This window comes from Aquila chrysaetos, chromosome 1 (genome assembly GCF_900496995.4).
Source record: "Aquila chrysaetos chrysaetos chromosome 1, bAquChr1.4, whole genome shotgun sequence".
Taxonomy (NCBI): domain Eukaryota; kingdom Metazoa; phylum Chordata; class Aves; order Accipitriformes; family Accipitridae; genus Aquila; species Aquila chrysaetos.
The window spans coordinates 81,234,673-81,262,620 of record NC_044004.1 but is presented as its reverse complement, the minus strand read 5'-3'; the positions used below and the strand labels follow the sequence as shown (position 1 = coordinate 81,262,620).

Below are 27,948 nucleotides of genomic sequence, written 5' to 3'. Positions count from 1 at the left end.
AAGGGCACCATGAGCTAGCTAACAGACAACATAATTACTTCTCAGTCTTTTATTGCCTGGAAGTTAAGATTTTTTTTTTCTGCTTTGGGGGGGTGGGGGGCTTTGGGGGGGGGGTGGTTGAATGTCATTCAAGTTTCAGCTGTCCAGTAAATTTTCTGATGTTGCTCCCCTCCTGCCCCTTTTTCATTTGCAGACTGCATTATTATACAGAAAAAAAATCTTGCGGCAAACTAGTTTTCTGCACTTGGTCACAATGAGCATAGCTTGGAAATGATGCATCAGCCTAGGAACAATAGAATAGCAAAGAACTGAATTATTATATTTGGAAATGGCATACACCCTGGGACAGTTGCAGAAAAGCTATGGCTGGACACACTTTCTCTTGAAATATGTAAGTTAGGTTCAGTTGTGGGATGTGAAAGAAAGTTTTATGCTAGCTCTTCAGTTCTTTGGTATGTTACATAAGCATCCTTTCCCCTTTATTTTCATAGTGGTACATAAATATTTTATGAACTATGGGTCTTTGAACTGTGTTTCTCTGACCCACTGACTGATTCTCATTTGTCTCTTTGAAATTGTATCTCATATGCTACGAGAAATTCATCATCCTTGTCTGTCAAAAAAACCCCAACAAAAAACCCACAACAGTAGTTCTGTTTGTTGCCAATGCTATAAGTCAGCTTGAAGGACAATAAATTTCCACTTAATGTTAATATCAAGGTTGCGCGGAGACTATTGCGTTCTGATATATTAGAAGCAGTAAAGATCAAACAACTTTTAATTCGTTCTTTATATACCTTAAGTTAGCCACTCCCAAAGATACAATTTAAAAAGGAATAAGGGAAGAATATCTTCTCTTTCAGTACAGATTAATGTAAATTCTGATTTCCACCAGAAAAATAAAAACATGGCTGTATATGTCTATGTATCTTATTGCATATCTGGAATTATAGATGACAGTGATACACAGGCTGTTCTGAGGCTATTCCAGGCTAACATTCAGTGCTTCATAAAGTGCACGAGGTTTTGTAGTATTACGGAAAAATAAATATTTAATGCAAGGCATTTTATACAGCCCATCGAACTATCTCAGTCCAACACAGCTAAATAGGTCTGCATTAACTACACTTTCTAGAATCCTCCAAACTCTTCCAGTTCAGAAAAAGTGTCTTTTTTTCCCCCCTCCACTTTTCCCCATCTGTCTTCATTCTCATTCCTGTGGGATGAAGGAAATAACCCGATGCTTGAAATTACAGTCAATTGCAGTTCTAGAATCTAAGCTAGTATGATTGGTTTGACAAGGAAATATCTACTTTTCTTCTGAGATTACCTGCATTCCCTGTACAAGATCTGAAATAGCTGTACAAAATGTTTCTCAGTTGAACTCAAGATGTTAGCTTCACTATGATTTAGAGCCCTTGCTTATGAACAAACCTTTTTATTTCATTTGCTCCGGAAAAAAATCTCTCATCAGTATTCCTTCTGAGCATATAAATATCCTTTGCATCAGCTGCATTTAAGGATTTTATATGCTGGAATGAAAGCCTCGCTGGGTCACTGGGGTTCCTTACTGGGGTCAGTGCAACCAAACTAATACGAGCTCCACAGATTCATCTACAACAAGGTCTGATTTTGCCTTCTGCTCTGATTTATATGGTCTTCTCCTGCACGAATGTCACTGCTTTGCCCGAGTTCACCTATTTAGCTCTCCACAAGGCTTCGGGAATTCGGTGCATTTTCTACAGGTTTCCCACATTTCAAGCAGCCTATCAGTAGACAGTCAGGATGGATATTCACGTTGCTATCTTTTTCCACTGCATGTTACACTTCTCCAGCACACTAAAAGCACTTTGGAAAAGTCAGAGTCAGCTTTCTGGTGAAATAATACTTCCATTTAAAAAAAAAAATCATTACAAAATCCAGTGAAACCCAACCTTTTAGTGGAAACAATACTACCAAAAGTTTAAACTGTCTCTTCTAAGACACTGTCCAGACACGTCAGCCTTTATCATTAGCACCATGGCCTGAGATTTGAAGAAGCCCACATCTCTATCAGTTGCTCTTTTTAACATCTTCACTGAACAGGGTCTCGAGCTACACTGCAGGTGAGACCTCTAACTATTGCTCTGCAGACTCAGTCTCCAAGTCAAAGAACAGTGAGTGCAGCAGCTTTAATGGTGAAATGGACAGACTCATTTTTCTGACAAGCTACAGGACTTATCAGGGATATTGGACAGACAGGGCCAAGATCCTGCATTCAGGTTCCTGGTTCTGATCACAGTCTCAAAACCAGGTTCTTTAACATTAGAAGTGAAGAGTTTGTTATGTCTTTTGGAAAAAAAAAAAGGGGGGGGGGGGAAAAAAAGCAAGCCCACCAGCACCTGAAACTCTTGTTTTTCTCTTGGTCTCATGCATCAGTACAAGGTGGCAAACTTTTCAAATCTCAGAAGAAGAAAAATACCTCCAGCTCTACTAGGACAGAAGGACATAAACAGAAACGGCAAAACGGGAGTTTGATCAAGGAAGGCACAGTTCAGACGTTTACACAACCTCTAATATAGTTGCAGATATTCTGGTGGTAAGAATCAGAATCCTGGAGCCAACAAAACAAAAAGCACTGCATTTTGTTCATCCACCTGTTTTTCTTTTGCTTTTCTAGCTGAAATTTTTTTTTTCTTTTTTGCTATCTGCTCTTGGGATGGAAAAAAGAAAGAAAATGCTCATTCTCCCCTTGAATCTGCAATTCCCAAGGTGTGTTACTAAGACAGGAAAAATGAAACAAAACAACAATATCACAATGTTAAAAATTTCAGGTGCGTGACTGTTATGGCGCTCTTGATTAGCCTACAGATGGAAAAGATAGATTCAAATTAGCTTGCTGAACAAGTGGAATCATGCGAAGCATACTATACCTTTTAATAAAACCCCAAAATGCATATATACTATTTCATGCTCTCACCAGAAAGAATGATTTCTCCCACTCACTCCCTCAGGAATGCGCTTACAAAATTCCAATTCTCCTGACTCAGTAACTCCTACTTCAAAATTCTTCCCAATTATGGCCATGTTTTCAGCTGCTTGTTTAAAAAGCGTTTGATGGCCTTTTACTACCTGCAGATAGTTTATTTTCTAGAAAAGAAACCCCAAAAAATCAAACACTATGCCTGCACATTGCAGTTTCCCATTCTAAAGTAAACTGACAGCTAAAGAAGCAAAATACAGATTCAGGAGAGGTGGAATCTCTCTATTGATTTGTCTCAAACTTCCCTTGAAACGTAGGACAAAGTACATCGGACTCTGACTCTTTAATAAATAGCGGCATCTTCCCCAGTTCTTACCCTCTACCCCCTCTCAGAGGTTGCCCACCCCAAAGAAAATTTGCCTTGGTCCTAGCAGAAACCTAGCTTCAATGATAGTTTAAGCTAACACCCCAGAGCGTGGCCGGAGTTGGCAAAGCCAAATTTTCCACATTCCCTTTTGCTCCCTCCGGCACCTGGGCAGTAACCTCTGACTTCAGAAAGGGGACAGATTTGAGCAAGGCAAAAGTATCTTAAGCCACACAGCTACGCTGAAATGAATCAGCCCATCACAGCTCTTCGTTTTATCAAACCAGAATAATAATTCAGTTATCCTCCTCTCACAGAGCACTGTGAAGCCAACCTTATTAATGTCTCTAAAGCTGTGTGAAATCCTTTGACAGAAGCAGCTATGGAGGGCCAAAGCTTTAAGACCGAAGTAGCTGCAGTGACTTTTCCATGGTTCAGTGACTTTCTCAAACGTCTGTGATGACAATTACAGATACTGGATTTCTTGTCCTTTCTCCCTCTGAAAATGGCTTTCAAAAATTCCTAGCACAAGTCCAGGGTGGGAAGGTGGGTTACAAAGAAGGATAGAAAGAGGGGCAAGGCAGGCCCACCTTTCCTACTTCTTCCCTTTTGTCATTTAGCCGCATCACCAACCAGCGCAGTGGTGCTAGTGGGGCTCTTTTGCCCTGCATAAGCACAGGAGCACGAGGACGGCAGCACGTTCTCCCTCCTAGAAAAAGTTTCGCTCTTGGCTCAGCCACAGGTCGCCCTCTTGCTTCGCTGGCTCTTGCATTATCATCCACCTACACAAATTAAGACACGGTTTCTTTCTTTCCTCGCTCCCTTAAATAATGAATGGATGAGGTGAAAATTTAGAAGCAAGTGGTATCAGCAAACACACAGAGCCTGTGAACATTTTTTTCTTAAAGACTAACGACCGTGTGCCATAAATAGGTTAAATCATCTATTTCAGTGAAGGGAAGCAATCTGTTCTCTCCCTGTCATGTTTTCTGGCATGCCTGTCTCCGGTTGTGCCACGCGAACTCGGAACGCTCAGGTTTTTTGCCAGGATTCTCAGTCCCGACAGGGGACAGAAAACGGGAGGGGACATACAGTTAAGCTGCATTCAGGTTTTTGTGTGTTTGTGTGTACACATTTCTCTGGTTTTAGTGTATTACCTGTCTTCAAGTGCCTACCACTTACCTAAACGGACTGTCTCAGTTTATTTAGATTTATTTAACTAAACAACTAATTTAAGAAAATCCGGATTGTTATTTCTAAATGGTATATCAAATTATAGCTTTAAGGGAATGACATTTTATGTTTAACAAATTATTTCTATTTTAATAAGTTGTATCTTTTTCATTAACCATGGCAAAACAGTGTGTGTGTATTAAATAAAATCTTGTAAATAATGGCTTCACTGGCTCTTAAATTTAAGTTCATCTAGCTACAAAACCAAAGATCTACTAATGTAAAAATACACTAATGGAAGAATGATGCTTCTGAAATGTACACCAAATACTAGGAAGAGTGCAGTCATTAACAATTAAGAAAATTAGTAAATCACCTAATCGGGACTTCATCTCTGGAGATGGATGAAGTTTTATCTCTGGCTAAGGTAATTTGCTTCGTTTGCTGTGTGTACCACACAAGAGATGGACCCACGTACTTGACATTATGGGCATACCGCACTGTATCTCTGGCTCTTGACCAGCTTTTTAAGGCTGTCGTGAGCATCTGAAGAGTCATGATGCCTGTAGAAAATTTAAATATCTCCTATATGGTTGCATATCACCTTTTTTTCCCTCCTTTCTGCAGGCACAGAGAGGACATTGCCACGACAGGACGTGGCACAGGCTGAGCAAGTTCCATTCCTAGTCCCTGACGCTGACTGAGCATCACTTGTTCGACAGAATGGGAACACAGAGGAAAACACGAGCACGCTTTCCCACACGAGTTACGTACATTGACTCAGCGTGACCCATACACCCAGCACTGGGGTGGGAGATGAAGTACAGTCACTGGTTGTCCTTGGCAAAAAGAATGAAATAAAAACCATAAAATAAATGTTAAAAATTACATTTTTGAACTGCAAGAACCACTAAAATAAGCCCTTGTTTATAGTGATTTATATTTACAGTAAACATTTCTAGACTTCATTTACGTGTGATCTCTTTCCTTTGCTAAGGTTTCCTAAAAGAAATGATTGAAATTTAAGATTTGAAGTCTGCAGTGTTTGGGCTATTTGCATAAAATATTTTAGTATACTTTTAAAGGATGTGAAGTTAAATTTATGCTCTGTGTCTCATTCATTTCGACTCAGAATTTGAATACTTTCCAATATGAAGTCACTAACTAGTCTGCACTGGACCACTGTAAACCTGGAGTATTTCCATTCATGTCAGTTAAGTTATTAATTGTGAAGGGCAGAAGATTTTGATGCATTGGACATTTGGGGGCCAGACAAATTGACTGCAATTAAAGCATGGTTGTTAAAGCCCAAACTGCTGAAAGATTTCTTTGAAAAGAAAACTGTTTACGCAGGAAAGTATTTTTAGTTTGGATCAGCGTACTATAGACAGACAGAGTTTCTGTATGGCATTAGCAGCTGATAAGCCTAGAGCAGACGGCAGAGGGGAAATATTTTAATTCCATTCCTGCCTGGCCGATGTTGTACCAGCACCAACTGTTTCAGACACTTTTGCAGTGTGGTAGTATTTGCAAGTGTTTCCTTCAAAAATGTGCAGAATTTAATTCCAAGTACGCAGGACTGTTTCGACACAACTTATCAACTGCTACCAAACAGAGCTGATTCAGACCACACTTGTTCCATTTGCTAAATTCAAAATTTCCCACGTGGAAGCCAAGGGAATTAGGCTAGACAAGTGTGGGGTTTTTTCAAGACTTTTTTTTTTTTTTTTTTAAAGCCAGCTACTATGGCCATGTACGTTGGTTGCCAGAAGATTGGAAGTTCAAGTGAGACAGCAAATTTGTTTTCCATAGAAGAATGGTGGTAGAGAAAATGAAAACTTTTATGTCTCCCTTGCTAATCTTTTTCTAGATACCAAAACTTTACTTGGCATTCCGTATTCCATTATATTCCCTTTTAAATTGGACACAAGACAGTTCTTTTAAAAACTACTTCCAATTATGTACACGATCATTTGGTATAAATCATTTTAAAACTAGAACTCTTCTGCCATAATTTTCATTTGGATGATGATTCCTAATACAGTAGTTGCACTTTACAAAAATTAGGTCAGGCAATACATTAAGAAAGCCAACAGACATCTATTCTACAGACTGTTCTATCATCACTGCAGGGAAATGAGAGTATTTCTTTTTAGAGTAACGTATTTTTGAGCTTTTCTTCTCAAAAGAGGAGTTTTTCTTCTAGGAAGCCTTTTTAAAAGGCTGGATACTTCTTTAGCACTTATTATTTTGAATAGTGAAGGTCTAAAATCTTCGGCACTCTATTCTGAAAATTATGAGTAACACTGAATTTTACTAAATTACAGTACTGTGCACAGAGTCTGGCCAATTCACAAGGATGTTTTATTAATGTTAAAGAAAAAAGACAACAAAAATTGCTGATATATAAAAACCAGGAATCCCCGGCTGAGTGGCAGATCTTGCCCTCTCCAGTAATGCTAGTTTAAATGAAGAAACTGACAATTTCAATTTTTTGTGATATAATCTTGATGGTTTCAAACTAGTAAGGGATTATTTTTCCTACCTCCTTCTTCTTCATAATACATGTTCTTTGGAGAGCAAGAGAAGAAATTCTTATGCACAATTAAGAATATGCATGGTTTATTCCTGAAACCAAAATCCAATTTGCTGATAATACGTGACAGTTCCATTTTGCTGGACATGATCCAAAAGAAAATAGAGGTCATATTTCTAATAAAGACAGGTATTAGCTATAGTAGAGGAAACACCTGGAGCATGCCTGGTTGGTCATCTCTAATCTTTAAAACCTAATGAAGCTCCAACAGTAATTTTGTAGAAAATGTCCTTGCTGTTGAACACCATATATCTACTTCAAAAGACCTGAAAGATTCAAACGGTCTTTTAAGAAAATGCCTTCATATGTCAATGTCCATTAATTCATGAAACTGGCCTTTCCTCAGCAGAGAAACAAAGTAATGAGAATATTAAAGAGTACAAGTGTACTTGTGTTACTGAATACAGGAGCTGTATCTGCATATTGGCTTTCTGGCCCTGTGTATGATTTATGATCACCTTGATCTGCAATACAGACAATTTTTTGTGAAGAAATATACCGAAGCAACTTTATCTTGAAGGTCTATGAACCGCAAGGCTCAGCCCTACCTACAGAGGAATTACAACTTGTAAAAGACAAATCTTTCCTTGCTCATTATCGGAAGTACGCAGCTGAGATTCAAACCAGGACAGCCCGGTTTCCCAGCTTGTACCAGCCTTGTTCTGCCAGCTTCAGCACAACAACATGGCTACAGAGAAGGTTCTGTCCATTCGTTTCGGTAATTGTTTGCCTCATTTCTTCAGAAAAATACAGAAACAAATTAAGATCGAACAATCAACCTATTCCTATCTTCATTTAATACCTGCAGATGACATCCAGTAATACTCTAGCATAGCAGGATGCATTGACAATGGCATGGCTCGTTTGACATTGCAGTGCCAAAACCCGAGATAATTATTTTGTTTGATGAACCAGAAACATGGAGAAGGGAGACTAGAAACACCTCCAAAACAAAACAAACACCCAAGACTCCAAAAGCCCCAGGCTGAAAAAGACATAATGAAATGCCCGTATGATTTCCTTAACTAATCCTGAAAATATATTTGGCAAATTCAGTTTCAAGTTCTAAGGTGAAGAATTTGGAATAAATATATTTAAGCTACAGGCTTTTTCATTCTTAAAATACATCTGTGAGGAATAAGTAAAAGCAATTGGGTTAAATACATTTATAGTGATTATTTTCATATGGGTTATGAATACATTTTTAAGGTGAAATTTATACACAGTAAATGTCAGTACCTGTGCAGACTGTGAATTTGCACTAGTAGCATTGCTGCATTGCCTTTTGGAGAGAAAAGTTGAAATTCAAAATGAACTTGAATTAGAGGAAGAGCCTGAACTAAAGAGAAGGCAATTCACATACAACTGCAAAGTAGTGCTTTTAGGTAGGAATGAGCAACTACACAAATTTATTTTCTCGCAGAAAAGAAAGATCTGGGGCTTACCAATAACCCAACCTGAAGACGAGTCAGCAACGATTTGATGTCATGAAAAAAAGCATCATGTATAAAAGTGATTGGTTAAGTAAAACATATGACATCCTGTTTAAAGTAAGGCAATAAAACAGCTGACAAAGCTTTTTCAGGTCTGTTAGAAGAAAAGGAAATGCATTTGCTTCGTATCCAAACAGTCAGACCAGAGAGGGGATATACCTCAAACTTGGCTGTTACCTTCTTATGGTTCGGGGTGGCTTGAGTGCACTTTGACCTGCGCTGCACCAGAACATGGGTGTTCTAACAGGAACAAACCCATGAGGATAATCAGCTTGTTTTAGTTTGCAGATCCCAGCTTAACTGGTAAAAATAGTACAAGATCTGTTGTTCTTGTGACACTTCCTACCCATCAGCAGTGGAAAGAGAGTCAAACACTCTTTGATACACAGATGCTTTGGCCAGATTTTCTGCTGAGGTAAATTCATGCCAGTAAAGGAGTTGATGATGTACTGCCTTCCAATTACTCAACAGTGAAAATATTTTAGAAACTTTGGGATTTAGAAGAAAAGATCAAGGCAGTACTGGTCAAACTTCATCTGGAACATTCTGTGCTGTTCTGGGTGTCACTTTTCATGAAAAATAAGCCCAAATATAAAAAGTCCAGGGGAGAACATTAAGAGTCATCAGAGGTATATAAACTAAGATCTATGTGGAAAGATAGAAAGAACTGATTTTACTCAGGCTAAAGAAGGGAAGAGCAGAGACATGATAATAGACTTCAGATGTATAGGAGATTTATCGCTTTTTTGTAACAAAGTAAGTTCTTCACTTGGGAATTGCCAAGAGATCATAGGCTTAAACTGCAGCAAGAAAGATGGAAGTTAGACAATTTAAAAGCTATATAACTGAAATTATAGCTAAGATTGCCCGGGGAAAACATGGAAATCCTTGTTAAAGGTTTTTAAGAACAAGTTATTCCCACATATTTTAATAATATTTTTGTTACAATTTCCTAAAGTAGGATGGACCAGGTAATTTATTAAGATTTCTAAAATCCCTGTTTTCTAGAGGCATCTGTATGGATACAAAGCAGCAAATGCCAGTTTGTTCTCCCCATTCCTAACTGGCCAGAAGCAAACCAGCTTCAGTTCAGAAGCCGTAAAGAAAACCAGCCAGAGAGCAGTAGCTGTGCCTAAGCCAGTCAGTCCAGCTGAGATTCTCTTAAACATAGCCCACTTTGCTGTGCAGCAAAAGCAACTAGATCCACAGAGAATAGCTGAGAAAAACCAGTCTGAGCAGCACAGTGTTTAATTTGTTCCTTTAGCACAAAGACGGCAAGTTCCTCCCTGCTACTGGAATGCTGGCAGCGCCTGCAGGAGCCGGGTCCAGCAAAGCCAGCCATCGCAAAGGGGGGCTGAACCCAGGACGCTGCAGTTGTAAAAAGAACATCTGCTTTACTGAAAACACCTTGTTCTCATATCAGACTGCAAACCAAAGTGTAGCAAATTTCCCTACACTGCTAAGACAAGCTGGCAGGAGCAGAGAACTAAATTCCAGGACTTGTAGTAAATCAGTGAAGCATGGTTTGGTTTAAATAAAGAAGGGTGAACTTAAAAGGTGAATAATCTTGCCTATATATCATATCACATATCATATCATATCATGTCATATCTAATTAGAAACCCCTGAACTGTTTCCAAGTGCCTTAGGTTTGTTTTCTTTTTCAAACATTCGTAGGAGCAGCACAACCTTTGTAAAGTTCCTTCTTCTCCCAGTTACTATCACCTTTTCTCTTCCAGTTTTAAAATATTATGCTGACAGAAAGCTACAGGGTAAAAATCAAATATTTATTAGTAAATCTCCTTTGACGGCAGGCTCTTAAATGGTTTTAAAATATTTTCAGAACTGTGCAAGGAGTATTATCTCTGATACTCCTTGAAGTCTATTTACTACTGTGATCAACTATAATTAATCCAAACTTAAAACAGTCTGATAAGGCAAGTATAAATATTCTTACCTTACAGATACAAAAGCTGCATGCATGCATGCCGGTAACTGATTAACATGAACATGAATTCTGAGTTGTGTCTCACAGATACATCAAGCTTGCTATTCAGCCAAAAAATACCAGAAGAATTAGAGAGAGAACTGGAGGACAGGATGATACGATTCTTTCTGTGGAGAAGACTTGGTTTGGCTCCCCCTTCGCTTGGTGCCAGAGACAGGATAAGGGGTAAAATGAAGAAAAAGGACTTAAGTCTGGGCAGCCAAACTGATTGGCCCTGGAAGCAGACGGAAGACTCCAAAAGGACAACCTGGTGGGCTGGTATCCAGGAAAGCCTGGAAGATGTTTGGGAGGCCGCAAAGGTTTAAAACTTGATTCTGGAACAGCCTGAAAGGCTTGAATGTCTTTTGGGGATAGCGTGAAAAAGGTCAAAGAGGCATCCTGAAGGATGGGAGGGAAGTGTTGCACAGAGAACCAGTATTCCTATGGACACAATAATTTCCTGTGCTTTTCCTCTAGAAGGATGGCAGATTGCAGAAGGATCTGGCAACTGGGTCAAGTCAATAAATGTTGATTAAATTTCAGAACCCTCCCCAGCTCCAAACCTGTAACAGCAACGTCACAATAAGGTTCACTTACGCAGATGTGCAAACTGAAGCTTGGACAAGTTATGCTGCCTGCCTGCTGCCATAACGGCAATCCAAGAGAAGATTTAGACCAGGACAGATGTGGTAATTCTTGTAGTATGCTCTAGCTACTATCCCACTTCTCCCCAGCCCCAGTAAATAAACCTGCCATTGTCCTTCCTGAAAGAACTCTATCCAGCAGAACTCTGCTGGATATGGCTCTTCATTTGTTATTTATTTCTCCAGCTGTCAGAAAGCATGCATGGTAAGGCTCAAAGAATTTTATTCAGCACATTTTACACACAGGGGGAGCAGTCATACACTTCAAGTAGGTAACTAAGGTGTTTTGAGACACCTCCTCTGAGATGCCCATTTATCTCCACTGACTACAAATAGATATAGATATAGATATATGGCTATTCATTTGCATGTAAGTTAGATACCAGGAGCAGGGTATGTGTGACGGCGTGATTATTCCCTAAGCAGTGAACTTGCACAAAAAAAGCTGCTTTTCATGGTGCCAGCTGTATTATTGTCAACTACCATTGTTTTTCTTACACAGAACTTTGCATTATGAATACCAAAATTAATGTTTGGCATGAATACCTGAATTTGAAAACATTCAAAATGCTTGGGGTTTTTGTTCATTTGTATGTTCCACATAATAATTTAAATCAATGTTCTAACACAGGAACTTACTCTTAATTTACAACTACTATCAACCTAACTGCATAGTGTTAATTAGAAAAAATACGTCTTCTCACACAAGCGTCCCTACCATCATGCCTATGCTACTCTCATCTCATTTTCTAAAACACATGTAATTCACAAGGGAAAACAAACCAGGAAACAACTGGGAAGGATGAGATTGTTCACCATTTTTCCTCTTGTGTGACAGCTGCCTTCACCCTACAGGGAGGGCTTCCAAACACATGAACCTGGATAAAGGATCCCAAGATCAGAAAGTAAGATCTTTGTCATCTGACTGACTGCTAAAATTTCTTCTCCTGTATCTGCTTCTGACCCTAAATACATTTATTATGAAGATCAATAATTTTCTAAGGAGCAGAAATGCCCCCCAAGCCCCCCCAAAAAACCCAGCTATGACGTGAAATCATTTCACACAGAAATGCGTCACTCTGATTTTTTTCTTTTAAGATGTCCTCAGACCGTGACTTGTTTATTAAGAAAAACAAAGCAAAATACCCCACAAATTTAATTTTGCCTGACCTAAGCTGACTCACCACGGGTAATAGTAGTAAAATATATGTTTTTGTTACTGAAGTGAGCAGGTATGACTCAGTTACATAGAGGAAACATGTTGAATAATAAAGTGTCATCTTGACCTGATGGTTTTTCAGATTCAAAAGCACTATAAGGAGTTGCACAGACAAGCTACATCTATACAAACAAAACTGTTAAATCAGCTTACTGGTAAAAATCATAACTAGTTAACAAATGCAGTGTAGGAGATAACAGCTAGAATTCAGACTATTAAACTCCAGTGCACTTCAAGGTTACATTTAGTAGCAGCAGGCAGAGTATCAAAAGGATGCTGAAGAAAGCCACTTGGCTTCTTGTAGCAACACAGATAAGAGCCTTGAGGTTAGTATAGAAGACATTAACACGCTACTTGAACTACATTTCCCCAGTGGAAAACAGCCAATGTTTTGCATGGCAGAAATATAATGTACTATATAGAAGGCTCTGAGCTCAAAGCAAGCAGAAGCATTTCTACTGAAAACGTCTATGAAAATATCTGACTCCTCCAAACGGAGGCTAAAAAGCCTGCTGCTGCTGGCCTCCGGTCTGCAACCAACTCAACCCCGGCAATTTTCATTCTCCAAAGCCTCATCACAACCACATAAAGCAGTCCCAAAATTTCAAACTGATACAAGGAACATGAAAACAGAAGCTGGTAACAATGGAAACCCAATACAAAAAACATATAATTGTCTCAGGTGGCAAAAACATACAAAACATTGAACTGAAGAGAACCTTGAAACTCTGAGAGATGCTACATGCAGTTTCACTGTGGGAAGCACATTACCACAAAAGGTTATAAAATGAAATCTGTGACAGAGGCAAGACTCAACAGGGCTGTAACAGTGCCAAACAGTATTACCTAAGCTCTTAATCATTACATAAGACTGCATCACTTACAGCGTATATACCTAGTATTGCCAAGATGGCCAAATATTCCTCAGTTTATCACAGAAGCTCATTCTTTTTAATCTTAAACGAAGCCTTAAAGGTTTTGCAATGTAAAAGGGCCAAAACTGCACAATTACAAAATTACGAACCAAGGAAATGTTATCTTCCTTCTGCACTGTATGCAGGATCGAATTCTCACCTTCCTATTAAAATGAATTCCATATTGTAACAGCAGCAACAACAAAGTTAAGAAGAAACAAGACAGAAATAAATTTCACAAATGGTATAACCGTTTCAGTGAAGTACATACCTGACACATATAAGTTTCTCTATGTTTATTAATGTATATACTTCCTGCATAGATCTAGTAAAAGTACGGGTGGCCGTTCAGAATTTGAGATACAATGCTAAATGCAGTGGTGTTATATTCTTACTGGTATGCTGTGTTCTTAAAGAAACAAGACTTTAACAGGGCTGTAATAACAATGGCTCAGGAGAGCGAGCGTTCAGACTGGTTAAGAGGGCCATAAACCAAGCAGGCAAACACTCCAAATACTTTTATTTTTTGCCTAGAGTACTTCTACAGGGGGAGAAACAACACAGGAGTAAGTTGCTCCTTCCTGCCCTCCACCAGGAATTTTACTGTGACAAATTAGAACCATAAAATAATTTAAGTCGGAAGCGACTTGCGGAGGTCGTTTGGTCAGACCCCCTACAAAAGCAGGGCTAATTCCGAGCTAAACCAGGTTGCTCAGGGCATTCTCCAGTTGACTTTAGATGTCTCCAAGAATGGAAATGGCACAACCTCTCTGAGCAGCCTGATCTAGCCTTGATGCAACCAGTGCCCATTGCCTTTCTTCCTTTCCCTGCGCATCTCTGAAGGAACCTGCTTCTGCCGTCTCTGCTCCTCCCAGGAGGTAGTGGAAGACAGGGATGAGATTCCCCTCATCCTTGCCTTCTGCACAGTAACAAACCCAGCTCCCAACGCCTCACCTTGTGTATCAGGCGGTGAGAAAACTGAAGAAAAGCATCCTACAGGACAGTCAATTCTAGAAGCAGACTGCAAATCGGAACGAATTTGAAATGATGGTGGTAAAGTAAGTACAAAAGTCAAAAAACTCTTCTTTAAGAGAAATGTAGCAAACAGAATAGCTTTCTCCGAAGTCTCTTGAAAACAGGACCATGGAACAGTTAAGGAAGGAGCTGCCATTATGCTGTGGTCATTAACAAATTCACTAAACTAATTTCATCAGTTGGCTTTTAAAAAGAAAGAAACAACAAACCTATTTTTAAAAGATGAACAGAAATATGAAAAAGTTCATGAAACAGGTTTTTTTTAAATTTACTAAAACTGATAACCTGGTAAAGCTAGGGAATTCCATAACAACAGTCTAGACTCCAATTTCTTGAATACTTTGCAATATTTTCTTATTTCCAGGAAACAATAAAAGAGAGCTTATAAAGTCAGTGTGTCCCTGCTGTGTAATATAAGTTGGCAGGAGGCCTAATTAGACAACCTCCAGAGGTCCCCTCAAACCCAGTTTTCTATGATTCTATGAACTATAATACATGACAACTAAAACTAAGTATATAAAATGTGATGGTAAGTATTGCTTTGAAAAAGTTTATTGAATTCAGAGAGGCACAATTTGTGAGGTAACAGTATATCTATTAGAGTATATTTAGTCTAAAGGTACTACATTGCTTCCCCCTACCCCAAGACTAATTTCCTCCACTCCCTCCAGCTTCACATTTTCCTCAAATTGTGATCTTTCTTCAAATTTGTAATTTTCTCCTTCAAAACAGAAGGAAACTCATTTCTTATGAGAGCTTATTATCACAGAGATTGCCTCTACAGTAGTACCTTGGCACCCACTTATGTTCTATAAATGTTAAGAAAAATTGCATAAGGTTGTCTCATATGGTACAATATTCTCTATCAGGGAAGAAGCTGTTAAAAATGTATAAATGAAGAGAAAGATGGACGGAATCTGAAAATGGACACAAGATATTTATGTAGAAAACAGCTAATATTCTGATAAATGGATGTATTGGAATTAAAATGTACTCCAAGAAGCTGAATTAATATTTCAAAAAGTAAAAATAAAAGCAAAATAAAATACAGAGCAATTTAGTTAGAACCCTGCATTCCTCCATAATCAGATTAAAATATCAAAAAATAAGGACGCTGTTTTGCTTTTAGTACTAAATATCAGGTCTTTTTCATTATTAGAAGAAATAGAATGTTCAACAACAGGAAACTGGTTTTCCACTGTCCATCGCAAAAACTGCCTGTATGCCATCACTCTGTGCCATAACACAACAAACACCTAAGAGGAAGAGAACTTGACATCATTAATAAATCGTATTCTGAAATATCTTTCTCATGTGGATCTCTACGCACAAAATGATAAATCAGACCATGCAATGTGTACAACAGAAGCTGGAAACTGATAACCTAGCAAGATGCATTGCAAAGTCTGTCTTTCACTGTGTCATAAGCAAACTGAGACAGAGGGAGGGAGTTTAGGCCTGATTCTACGTTATCTGCTGAGGATTGTGACTTTAAGCAAGGTTAAGATTTGTGGGGGCCTTCTTTTGCACTGTTTTTCGCATCATTTAAAGCTTCCAAATATTGGAATAAACACTTCCATACTTATGCTTACCAATCTTAATAACCAAATACATTTCTATGACTTACTGTATGTCTTTTAAAGGAGGCAGTGGACTGCTTTTTCCTCCAACACATGGGACGGGAATGGACACCGGTGCCTCAGACGTAAACCACGATTAGCTCCATGCTCTTTCTCACGTTCCCCCCTCCCCTGCGCGCGAGGACCCCCCCGGGGTCATACCCTCGCTGGTGCCACTAGTTCAGCAGCCTTCCCCCGTCCATTTGCACCCCAGCCCATGTGCAAGATGCAGTTCATCTGCGGATCACAACCAACCACCTACAAATACGACGTGCCATGACGGTGAGAAAGCTGTCACGGCACAAATGTCTTTATTAATCGGGTGTTTAAGTGTAAGAAAATTAAGGTATACAAGGTTCCTATACATTGATTTTCTGCCCCTAGGTTGAAAATAAAGGCTCTGAGGCCACAGCATACTTACGACATTAATAATATCTACTTTAATGCTTATTATCTAAGATAGTCTCTTCACATATGCATTTGAGAAGATAATTTCGTATTTGAAGCACATTAAAAAGTATTTCATTATCCCAGATTTGTTTTCTAACTCTAGCAACGTTCTCCCCCCACTCCGAGCTTGATAATATGGTGATAACTGCCTGAATTAATAAGCAGGTGATAGCTGACACAGTTAATTAATGTATTACAATTGCAGTTGAACTAGAATCATGAAACACGTTTAACTTCTTTCTTATTATGAGCCAGCAGGTACAATAAAGTTCCCTATTTAAAATTTTTCAATTTCATCACCAACCACAAAAAGTCAAAAGGTATTTTAGTCAAACCTCAACGGTTAAAACATCTTTTATATTACTATTTGAAATTTGTTACCCATTAGTGTTATCTTGATTTCTTTCTGAACTCTTGATATTGCATTTAGCCTACCAATTTGCATTTACAGAGACAAGCTGAGGTCACCAGCCAGATCTACTGGCTTTTAAGTAAGAAAACTAATAAATTGGGCAGCTATTACAAAAAGGCTACTGATAAAAAGAAAGCAAACACATCCTACACAGGATCACTCACACAGGCACAATCTTCGTTTACCTTGTACTATTTATATTAATCTAATGAATTAAGGCTGGTGAAATTACCCCATTCGTTCTTAAGCATACATTCTAAAACTAAGCAAACTCACCTCAGGATAGAAAAATCTGACTATGAATCAATACAAAACAAGGCAAAAAATACAGGCGAAATAGGAAACCTCCAAGATTTACAGATAGGAATTAATGAGAAAGTGCTAGCTCCTTACACCACAAGGAACTGTACTAGTCTGGAGTAGAACATGAAAAAAGCAGCATGAAGTGTCATGCGCTGAAGGGGCAATTGCTCACATGTGTCAAATGGTATCCATTAAGAAACATTAAAGTTTTAGATTTTTAATGGAAATCACCAGCTTCCACAAAAAATTATAACATTTTCATGTAAAAATCAATTCACATCAATTACTACAACACAAGGGAAAAAAAAAAATCTAACTCCCCAAAATCTGAAATAGATTATTGTATTACTTCGTCAAAAAGAAAAAAAAAAATCAAAAGATAACCACAAGTTCCATAAATCTAATGGCTTAGTTTTCATCCACCCATCTTTCTTGACATGTGGTAATACAAAATAAATGCTTACACTTTTAATTTACCATATTTTACTATGATTTTTATTCGCCTGTGCACATATTAATGAAATATCACTCTAAGGATATGAAATATTACAATAAGAATGTCCTCAATTCTGTGAGGACTGCTTTGCTAGGCAGACATCATGGGAACAGGGGAAAGAAAAAAAAAAAAGGCACATTTTAAATGGATTCAAGAATGAGCAAACATTTCATAAGTTTAAAGATCTCCATTACCCTAAAACAATATTGTATTAACACGTGCAGAGGCCCCGATTCAACAAAACTAACGCAAAATTGTTTTAAAATCAGAAGTGCTGAAAAACTCAAAACCAGAATTAAGATACACACAATTATGAAAACAAACCCCTGGGTCTGATACTATCACCGACATAAGTGTCACAAAGACAAAAAGAAAGTAGACAGATACTTCCCTTCTTCTGACCTTTAGCTCATAAATCTGGCAAATCTTTCTATGAAATGTAAAGTATTCTAATGAAAACATGAATGTAATTTGTTCAAATTTTAAGTGCCATCTAACTTGATCATCCTGGTCTAAATCCTTTGACATGAAAGTAAAACCCATCTTTTTACTACACAGTTTTATTTCCAGGCATCCATCTCAGTTTCCCATCTTGATTCACTTAAAGGGTCTCATGAAGGAAGAGTAACATTGAAAAGTGAGAGTTATAATGGGAGTTCACCACTACCACTCATTCAAGTTATTGTTATAGGCAGCAATATGCATCATCAATTACAAAGCAAACATATCAGGAACAATGCTGAATGAGCAAAATTCCTTAATTATTTTAAGCCTAATTTTTCCATGGAATATAATTTCTCTTTTCCAGCTAAACAAAAAACAAAAAACCAAACCACAGGCTAAAAGTCTCTATAACTTAAACTCCTCAGAGTACTGATAATTTATAATCACAGAGTTTGTAAATTTATTTCCAACTGTGTTCCTTTAACTTACTGCACTTTGTATAAAACGGACAATGAAAAAAACAGTTAATCCATTTCCACTATCTAGTTAGCCATGTATGTCAGACAACGCTACGTTTGTCTTATATGCAGTGGACCTAAACTATCAAACAATATTCTTAAATGTTACCAGAAAGTGATGCAAGGAAAAGTTATCACAACCTGTACTACACTTTGCTACTTCCTCCATGTTATTTTTTTTTAATCTTTATTGTTTGCATGTAGTTTCCTTTCCAACTCTTTCCTCCAAATGCTCCTTTGTACCCTGCATTAGTAATTATGGTGATATGAACAGACGTTTCATAGCTTAAGACCATAGAGCAATTCAGTACCTGGATCTAATTTTCTGCAGAACAGACAGAGGAGAGCACAGAGGCAGAACAAAACAAGAAAAGGAAGTCCTTGCATTTAATTACTTATTCATTCTCTGTGTATGCTGCATATATATATATGTATGTGGACAATGTCATCCTAAGTGAAAGACATAACGAGAACATGGAAAAAGATACCTCAACATGTTTGGCAGCAGTCCCACAAATTGTCCTGAAAGAAGTCAGCAGAAATAAATAATTACATACCACAAGAGTTATGAAGGCCTAGGGGGAAAAAATCTTGAAAATTTTTGGAGAAAATGAGGATATGGAAAACAGGAATTTCTAGCAGAAACCTGAAATGAAACTTTCACACAGACTATCTTCTCTCAGAATGAACGCTGAAATAATTTCTAGCGTTTAAAAACATTTTATGAGCATTCTCCTTTAGAACGCCTTCTGTAGTTAATATGTACTTCAAATGAGCCACAGATGAATACGAGTTGGAAGAGAAGCCATCCAGTTCAACCCTTTTCCCCAAGACAGATTCAACTACATTATGTCATTCCTGACATATTTGTCTTGTCTGTTCTTAATGACTTCCAATGAAGAAACTCAGCAATTTCCCAAAGCCAGCTATTCCAGTGTTTCACAATCTTTAGCATTAGGAAGTTTTCCCTATTATCTAACCTGAAGTTTTTTCCTCTACTCAGGAAAGCCCCTCATTTCTAGTACCATCCACCATGGCACTGAAAACACATTATGCCCTTTCTCTTTGCATAGCTCTTAAAGTACCGAAGAGTTAGCATGTCCCTTCTCATTTTTCTCTTCTTTAGACTAACAACTCCATTTCTTCTGACCTTTTCTCCACAGTTATCTTCCTGAGATATGTGATCACCCTTATCTGGACACTATCCAATTATGCACGTCGCTCTTGGAGAGCGATGCCCAAGTTTGGGCACAAGTCCTCCAGCTGTAGGGCAAAAGGGCTGCTTCACGTATCTCCTAGGCTCCCCTGTTTATACAAACTGGTTTGATGTTTGCCTTTTTTGTAACAGCATGACACTGTTGACTTTATATTCAGTGCACGATTCACTATCATTCCAGCTACTTTTCTAAAGAAATGCTGTCTAAGCAGTTGTTCACCAACCTCTGCTTGTAAAGTTATTCCTGCTTCAGCATAGTATCTTCTATTTATCACTGCTGACTTTAATTCTGCCTTTTCTTCAGAGTATTTCTCTAATTTGTCAAGATGATTTTCAATATCACTACGGTCCCTCAATGCTGGCGTATTTAATCAGAACATTTAATTTCATCATCCAGGTTCCTAATGGAAACACTGATCAGAATTAAAACTCCGGACCGACGACTGCCAAGTCTCTTTACTTCGGAGCAGATAAAGCACCAGACCATCTCTTAATACTTAAAGCTGATATTCTGCAGTCCTTCATATTTTCTTAACTACAAAATAGGGAATATATATAATGGGGTGTTACATACATTTCCCAGTATTTATTCTCTGGTATAATAGATTTCTTCTGAACACGCATTATAACACCAGATTTCTCTCCGCACAAGTCGATTCCTCGTCTTAAGCCTATGTGTGCGTGTGGGGAGGCGGACTGCGAGTACAGAGTCCTTCCCTTTCTCCATCACAAGAGACCATGCCGTCCTTTGGAGGAGGGGTGGTGGGAGTGGGCTGCCAGCGGGGCCAGCGCACGAAGTAGAGACCACTGACGCTGCTGTGACGGGACAGCGTCAGCATGCTGTGGCCGTGGGCCTGCCTGGCACCCGTCTCCTTTGAAGTGCACCCTCTGCGAGGAGGGCTGAGAGTACCTGCCCTAGAGTCCTTCCCCTCCCTGACAGTTCCCAAACCAGTTGGGCACTGGTGGTTTGCTCAGGGCACAGAAGGGCCCGAGATCCCATCGAGTCTCTGAGACCCATCATTTCAACTCAGAGCATAGAAGGTAACTTCCCAGTCACACACCTTTGGACTGGATCGTTCTTAGAGCGGCCAAACTGCTGAAACTGCAGTTTGGACCATTGTGCACCCAGGAGGCAGGGAAAGAGAAGGCTTACCAAGAAGTCTGAACCCCCAGAATACAGTATTTCTGTCTGATTGCAAGTCAGCTGCACTGCTTTCAATTCAAAGTACTTTAGCTTTCCTCTATTCTATTTCTGTCAAAATAACTCTTAGTTTGCTGATACAGTGTCATTTTTAATGGTGAACTATGTATTGCTACACAGGGATGCCTACAAGAGAACACATACTAACTAGCTATATATAGCTATATATATTTATAAATGTGTAATATTTCTAGAATTAGATAACAGATATAGTTATTTATATTAAAATAACACTTTGATTACGCTTACTGATTATACAATGTATTTCCGTCTGCTTTGGGTGAGCAAATTCTCAATATTTCATTTTATCCCAGGGAAAAAAAGGATTTATTTCCCCAGACCTTCAACATTTCTCAAAATCTTCCATCTCCACATTCCATCCATCATGCAAAGCTCATTCTTGACATTAGTGTAGGGCTTCCATGATTCATAAGTGTTCACTGTAAAAGGGAGTTCAGATTCCTTAGTGATCTGCAACCCTAGCTGTGCATCGGTTTCTACAAACAGAGATCCCTACTCTTGCGTAGGTCAGGAACCTTCCTGTGGCCCAAAGGGATTCCAGTGCACATAATGGTCCTAAGGTTACAAGTCTGATGGTCAGCAGAAAACTGGGAGCCTGGAAGAGGAAGTAGTTGTCTGCTGCCTACATAATGCCAAAACAACTTATGGCATATAATGTCTAGATTCCTTCTTTTCTTATCAGTCAGGCTTATTTCTCAAATTCCTTTGCTAAATTAAGTATTGCTCCAGCAAATACAACTACACTACGTAATACCCTCTATAGAATTGGGTCAGCTACCCCAATAGATGTTCACCTAAGCTTATGTAGTCTTTTTGTCTCACCAGCTCAAAGGAATACTCCTCCTTTTGGTCATAAGCTTTCAAAATTTCTTAAAAAAAACTCTGGAAAACTGTCCACACACTGAGTATACTTCAATAATTCTTCATTTAGAAAAGAGGCGACTCTTCATGATAATGTAACTTAACAAATTATTTAAATAAGCAATACCACATGTGACCATAACAAATCAATCTTATACTCTCTACCTCATGTCAATCCACTCTCATACACGCACATGCAGAAAACTTGACACACAAATAATCTTAGATTTTCTTAGTACGTTACGTGACCTGTATTGTTCCATAAATCAAGATCTTCTTAAACCGTACTACCAAACTGGTCTACAAGACTATTCAGGCAATGAAAAATCGCCAAGGCTATTAAGCACACAGATACAGCAGCTAACTCAGTAAGTGCTTGGCCAGCCGGCTGCTGGGCGCAGGCTGAGTATCCCTGTGTTTTCTTAACCTCTTTTCCTAGGGCGGAGAACTTGAAGATTGAAGTCTGAGCCACTATTTTTTATGTTCTTCTATGTAAATTACAGGAACATAAACAACAGAAATGTGTTTATTTTTCATTTCTTTCAGAGATGAGTTAAAAAGTAGTCTTTTAGTTTAGCTGTGTTCTGTACGACATCCACGTCTCTCTGTATCTTAAGGATGCTCCAGCATGGCTGATGTACGCACCCACACAAATTCCCTCTCACCTAACTCAGTGCCTGTTTAAGATAGGTTTCACCTCAGCGCTAGCTTAAAGCTAGGTATCCTGAGCTATTCTGCTCAAATTATTCAGTTCACTGAGGCATGCCTATTACTTTCAAGGAGAAAACAACAAAAAATACTGTATCATGCAATACAAAAGGTCCGGAGGACGACTTACGCTCACTCACATCCTTTGGGAGAAAGAGGAAAAAAAAAAAAAAAAAAGAAAAGTCAAACATGCCTACAGTCTTTCCGCAATTTATCAGCAGGTCAATAACCTCTTGAGTACATGCAGGCCACTGCCCTGCTCAAACCGGCACCAAGCAACACTAGGGATGAGTCTCCAAATCCCACCAATTATCAAATTTTCAGTCCAGCTGTAGGAGCTCCGGCAGGAACTGCAGCGGTCCCAGGAGCAGCACAAGGCAGAACAAACTCTCTCGCCCAGGTCACTTCTGCGATCGCAGTTGTGCAGCTGCGGAGCACGGGCTGAGCCGCTTCCCGAGCGAGAGCCGCCTCCCTTACCTCCCCGCGTTGGCCCCAGCGCAGCCGGCCGGGAGAGCACATCACATGTGGCACTCGGCCCGCTGGCTCACACTTTTCTTCTCTGTTCCCAAGATTCAGCTCAGCTGCTACCCCCTCCCCACATCCATAAATAAAGCCCAAAATAAAAAGCTGTGGAAGCCAGCCTTACTACTGGCCTAAAAGCAATAGCTTTTGATGGAGTGAATGGGGAAAGAGGTAATACTGGCGGAAAGCAAGAAATGAAAGTGGGCCAAAGCCTCAAGCACAGGACATGAGAAAGCAAACAGAGGGAAGTAGAAGTGGGCAGAAAGACAGGCTCACCAGCTGTTATGCTGCGGCACGGCACGAAGGGGAAAAAAGAGCTAATTCTACCTCTTCCTTTTAACACGTCACTTCCAACCTCCTTCCCCATGCTCATTCACTAGCATAGGACAGCTACCAAAAGAAGGGTCTCTTTACTAGCATGAGCCTTAGAGGGACTGTCTGGAGACCTACGAAGAATTTGGAGCATTCGAAGTCTCTTTGCCTGAAGTCTAACTTCCACTTGGCAACGTGAGTCAGTGCTCCCTAATGAGTCTGGTTTACACAAGTCCCTCTGTTTTTCATAGATCAATCAGGTAATGTCTGGACCATGTTAAGCATGGTATGGGTATTGGGAGGCATGGAGCATCCAGGTGATCCTTCAGTGGACGAGCAGGCTTTTAGCCTTGAACTAACACATGTTGGAATTCAAGAAATAACAGCACTTCTGGATTAGAAGTTTCTGAGTCCTGGCATTTTAATTAAGATGCCTCTACTAAGAAAGCATTAAAAGTATTTATCACTACCATTTATCTTCAGCCAGAATGGATAATAGTCTCCTCTGAATCTGCCTTGCTAATACTCTAGCTGAGCCTGTTAACCCTTCACCATTCCCTCCCTTATTTCTCAGTCATGCGAGGCAGCTCTTTCTCTCTGCTGCTCCTTTTTCCCAAAGTAGAACAACATGAAAAAAATGTTCTAAGGGTTTTAGACCAGGAGACTAAGAAAATAAAAACTAAGTATAAGCAAATTTCTTTTTTCCTAGAAAAGGTTCCAAAACCAAAGTAGGCAGATTTGCAGAACCATTTCCGCCTGACGAGCTGATGAAAAGAGCAGGGTTCCTCCGAACATGCCTACCTTTTACTATTAGTATGTATTTACAGACAAACTGCTCCACAGTTAACGAAGGATTAAAATAGTTAAACTGAGTTACTGTTATTCTTTACTTTACTTTTATTCTTTTTTGTGTTTAGACAACCTCCGCAGTCTCCAAGAGCCAAAGCAGCACCCTGGTTCCCCTGGAACCCAGTCGTCCCATTCCTCCAGCCACTGCATGAGTCATTATTGTGGAGCACGACATTCCCTTTGTAAAGCACTGGTTCCCAAACCACCGTCCTCAGAAAGCTGGCTGGCTACATGCTGCTGGCGCAGGTCCTTGCTTCCAACTGCTGCATGGCTTTAAAGACAACCAAGATGCATTAAACCCTACCCTGATACACATTTCCCTTGTAAGCTGCTACCTCAGTTGCCGCAGGGCAACTATGTTCTTGTGAATGAGTGAGTAGGTGTCTCAAAATAACTTCTAAGACACAGTCCACACAAACGAAAAAGAAAAGAAAAAAAAGAAACCCAAACCAAAAACCCGCGTGGGGAAGTCTTGCACTAGATAACGTGTCAGCTCTCCACGCAAATCTCCCTGGTCCAGCAAGTCTGGGAACTAGACCGAGAGCAGGAATTATCTCCAGCCCTACCATGTGGAGATGCAAGACACCAGGCCAGTTGCTTGTTTTATTTAAACATGTGTTTCTTTTACCAGCAATATTAACATTGCCTTGTTCCTGTTTATACTTACAGAAAGGAGAAAATAAACTATGTAACTTTTTTCCTCTCATTTTGTTTTGCTCTTTTAAGAGTTCCCTGTTCCTGTCAAAGTGAGTTAAGCTAAACAGAAACAAGGCGGTTTTGTTCCAGAGCAAATGCGTCCACACTCGGAGTTATTTGGGAACGGTTCCTACAGTTTACATGCATACCACCCCACCCCCCCTTAATCCTCATTAACCTTCACACGAAAGAAGGCCCTTAGGTTGGGTAATTGGTTCTTTCCTTAATAGACCACAAGAAAACACAATTTACCAGAGACAGCAAAGCACACAATACCAACACGCTGCTTTTACCCTTTTGGTGAGGCACCTATTTTAGCGGCTTAAGAGAAAAGTTTCTAATCATCTGCCAAGGGGCAACTGCATCATGACAAGAGCGATACTGCAGCTCAGAGGATCCTGAAAGAGAGTCTGGATTCCCTGCACTGATCCACAAGTGACACACTGGGGAATCAACTCATAAATTCAACATAACCCTCAGCGAGAACTCGCGTTAAGTCCAGGCTCAGCGAGACCCGTGATCCAGTGTGCCGGCTGTAATGAATGTACTGGAGAAAACGTAACGCTTTCAGTTCCCCAACACAGACTCCTCCTGTAAGTCACTCTGAAATCGCACAGAAAATCTAAGCGGATCGCTTCCCAGTAACAGCAACGTTACTTGACAACTAGCACGTATGTTAGTAATGCAGTAAATGTAAATGTACTACAGCACTCTGCAGGGGTAGCTCACAGTGCTGAATCCTTATTGGCTCACAGAGCGCGAGTTTTTATTTCGCTCTTTCAAACGTATCAGAAAGTCCGTTTTGTGCAAGGTTTTTAAGTGATTCGGAAAGGCACCTCTCTGCCTACAGGGTAAAACAGAGGTGCACCCGGCCAGGTTCGCCCTGCGCTCTTTTCAAGAGGGACGGCGTTTAAGCCGGTGAGGCGAAGGATGAAGTAGTAGTAAACTTACTTTCCAGTGATAAATTGGCTTCTGGATGGTGTGCACATAGGCTGTACATAATAGTTCTCCAGTTTAACCCCTTCAGCAGCTAGCTTGTCCAGAGTGGGCGTCCTGATCTCCGATCCGTGGTACCCTACGTCTCTGAAGCCCTGATCGTCGGCCAGGATGAAGACGATGTGAGGCTGTGAGCCGGGGGCGCCGGCCCCCAGCTCCTCTCCCGGCCCGGTCCTCGTCGCCTCCGTCCCTCCGGGCCCGAGCCCGAGGCTGTCCCAGGACAGGTAGCCGTAAGTGAGGAGGCTAAGCACCGAGAGGCCGGCCAGCACCCCCACGGCCACCATCTTCCCCTTGCAGAGGCGGTGAGGCCAGCTGCACCCACCGCGGGCCATTCACCTCGGCTGGAGCAAGAGCGAGACAGAAGAGAAAAATAATAATAATAAAAAGAAAAAAAAAACCCAAAACCGCCAACAAAGCGAAACGGTCTCTGAGGCGGGGGCGGGGAGCGTCAGAGCTCCCGCCGGCCGGGGGAGCGGAGAGGAGCCCCGCTCATCGCGCCCGCCACCGACTTCAGCAACTTCGGCCGCTGCTGCGGGAGAGGCGGCGGAGGCCGCCCTGCCCCGTGCCGGTGCTGGAGCCGGAGCCGGAGCCGGTGCCGGTGCCGGCCGGGTGGGCAGGGCCCCGCCGGGGGTCACAGCATCCTCGGCCCGCCTCCGGCCCCGCGCCGGGGCGCCGCTGCCTGCCCGTCCCGGGGCCGGTGCCCATGGCGGGGCGAGTCAGGGCGCCCCGGCGCAGCGCCGCCGCGGCCAGCGAGACGGGACGGGACGGGACGGGACGGGACCGGGCGGGACGGGACGGGACGGGTCGGGACGCGCCGGGCCGCCTCCCCCGCGCCCCTCCGCGCACACCGGCCCCTCCGCCCGCCCCCTCCGGCGCTGCCGGGCCGCTCCCTCCCCTCCCCGCCCCTTCTCTCCTCTCCTCTCCTCTCCCCGCCGCCCCCCGGCGGCTCCCGGCGCACGGCGAGGGACGGCAGGGGGACCCCGGTCCCGGGAGGCAGCCGGAGCCCTGCTCCCCCCCTGCAAACCCATCTCCTGCCTGCGCCCTGCCCGCGCCTTCCCCCCGGCCAGCCCCCTCGGCAACTTCTTTCTTCCCTCCCTCCCTCCCTCCCTCCCTTCCCGGCCTTTCCTCCTGTCTCCCCCTCTCTCCGCACCTCCTCTCCTCTTCCTCGCTCGCCCCCCGCTCGGATGCTGCTGCTTGCCCCGCTGCTCCCCGCATGTCGGAGCCGAAGCTCTCCTCTCCCCCCCCCCCGCTGCAAAAGGCAGCCCTTGCCGCCGGCGAGTCCCGCGGCTCCTTCCCAAAGCTAGGTGGTCGTTTTGCCCCCCTCCCCGCCCCCGAAATATCGATTGGTTTAAGTGTTTCTGAAATCGCCACAAACATCTGGAAGGTATGAATGGACCGGATTTGTTTTCGGCCACAAACCAGTCCCAAATCCCAAACCCTCCAATTCTGGTAAGGCTGTGGCAAACGCAAGGAATGTGCCTATTGAAAGTACTATCATTTTTAAAAATTTGGGTTAAAGTATGAATGTGCTGCAGTTGCAAAACACAACTTCACCCCGGTCCTGAAAGACACTGAAGCAAGCAGAAACTTAACATTCATGCATGATTAGGCTAAACTGAAGTAAATGTGCAGGTTTGACCTGTCTAACGTGAGTCATTGTGACAGCAACAACTTTTACTCAAACTAGATTTTATAAAGCATTAACTCTTAAACACCTGTGTGGACAAAACCCTGTAGTTACCGCACCTCCGCACTGGCAGCCCTCAGAAGCTCCGGCTGGTTCCAGCTACCAGACAGCCTGGCTGGTATCCCTCCCGCAGGAACGAATGTTTCTCTCTCTCTCGTTTTAAGAGCTGACAGATTCTAGTACTGAAAGTTCAGTATACTCTTAAAAGTTCGCTCTGCTCTGCTCCCCATGGCTCTCAGTAATACCACCT

The 27,948-nt window shown here is 41.2% G+C and overlaps 1 protein-coding gene across 1 annotated transcript in view; it reads right to left on the bottom strand.

Moving 5' to 3' along the window:
* ARSJ (arylsulfatase family member J) overlaps window positions 1–27,180 on the bottom strand; it is a 46,941-nt gene extending 19,761 nt beyond the window's left edge. Inside the window, exons 1-2 of the mRNA XM_030027145.2 lie at window positions 27,162–27,180; window positions 25,967–26,352 (exon numbers count right to left, since the gene is read on the bottom strand). Of these exons, the coding sequence (XP_029883005.1) occupies window positions 25,967–26,343 (377 nt within the window). The 5' untranslated portion in view covers window positions 26,344–26,352; window positions 27,162–27,180. The remainder of the gene's footprint in view (window positions 1–25,966; window positions 26,353–27,161) is intronic.
* Between the last annotated feature and the right edge of the window lie 768 nt (window positions 27,181–27,948).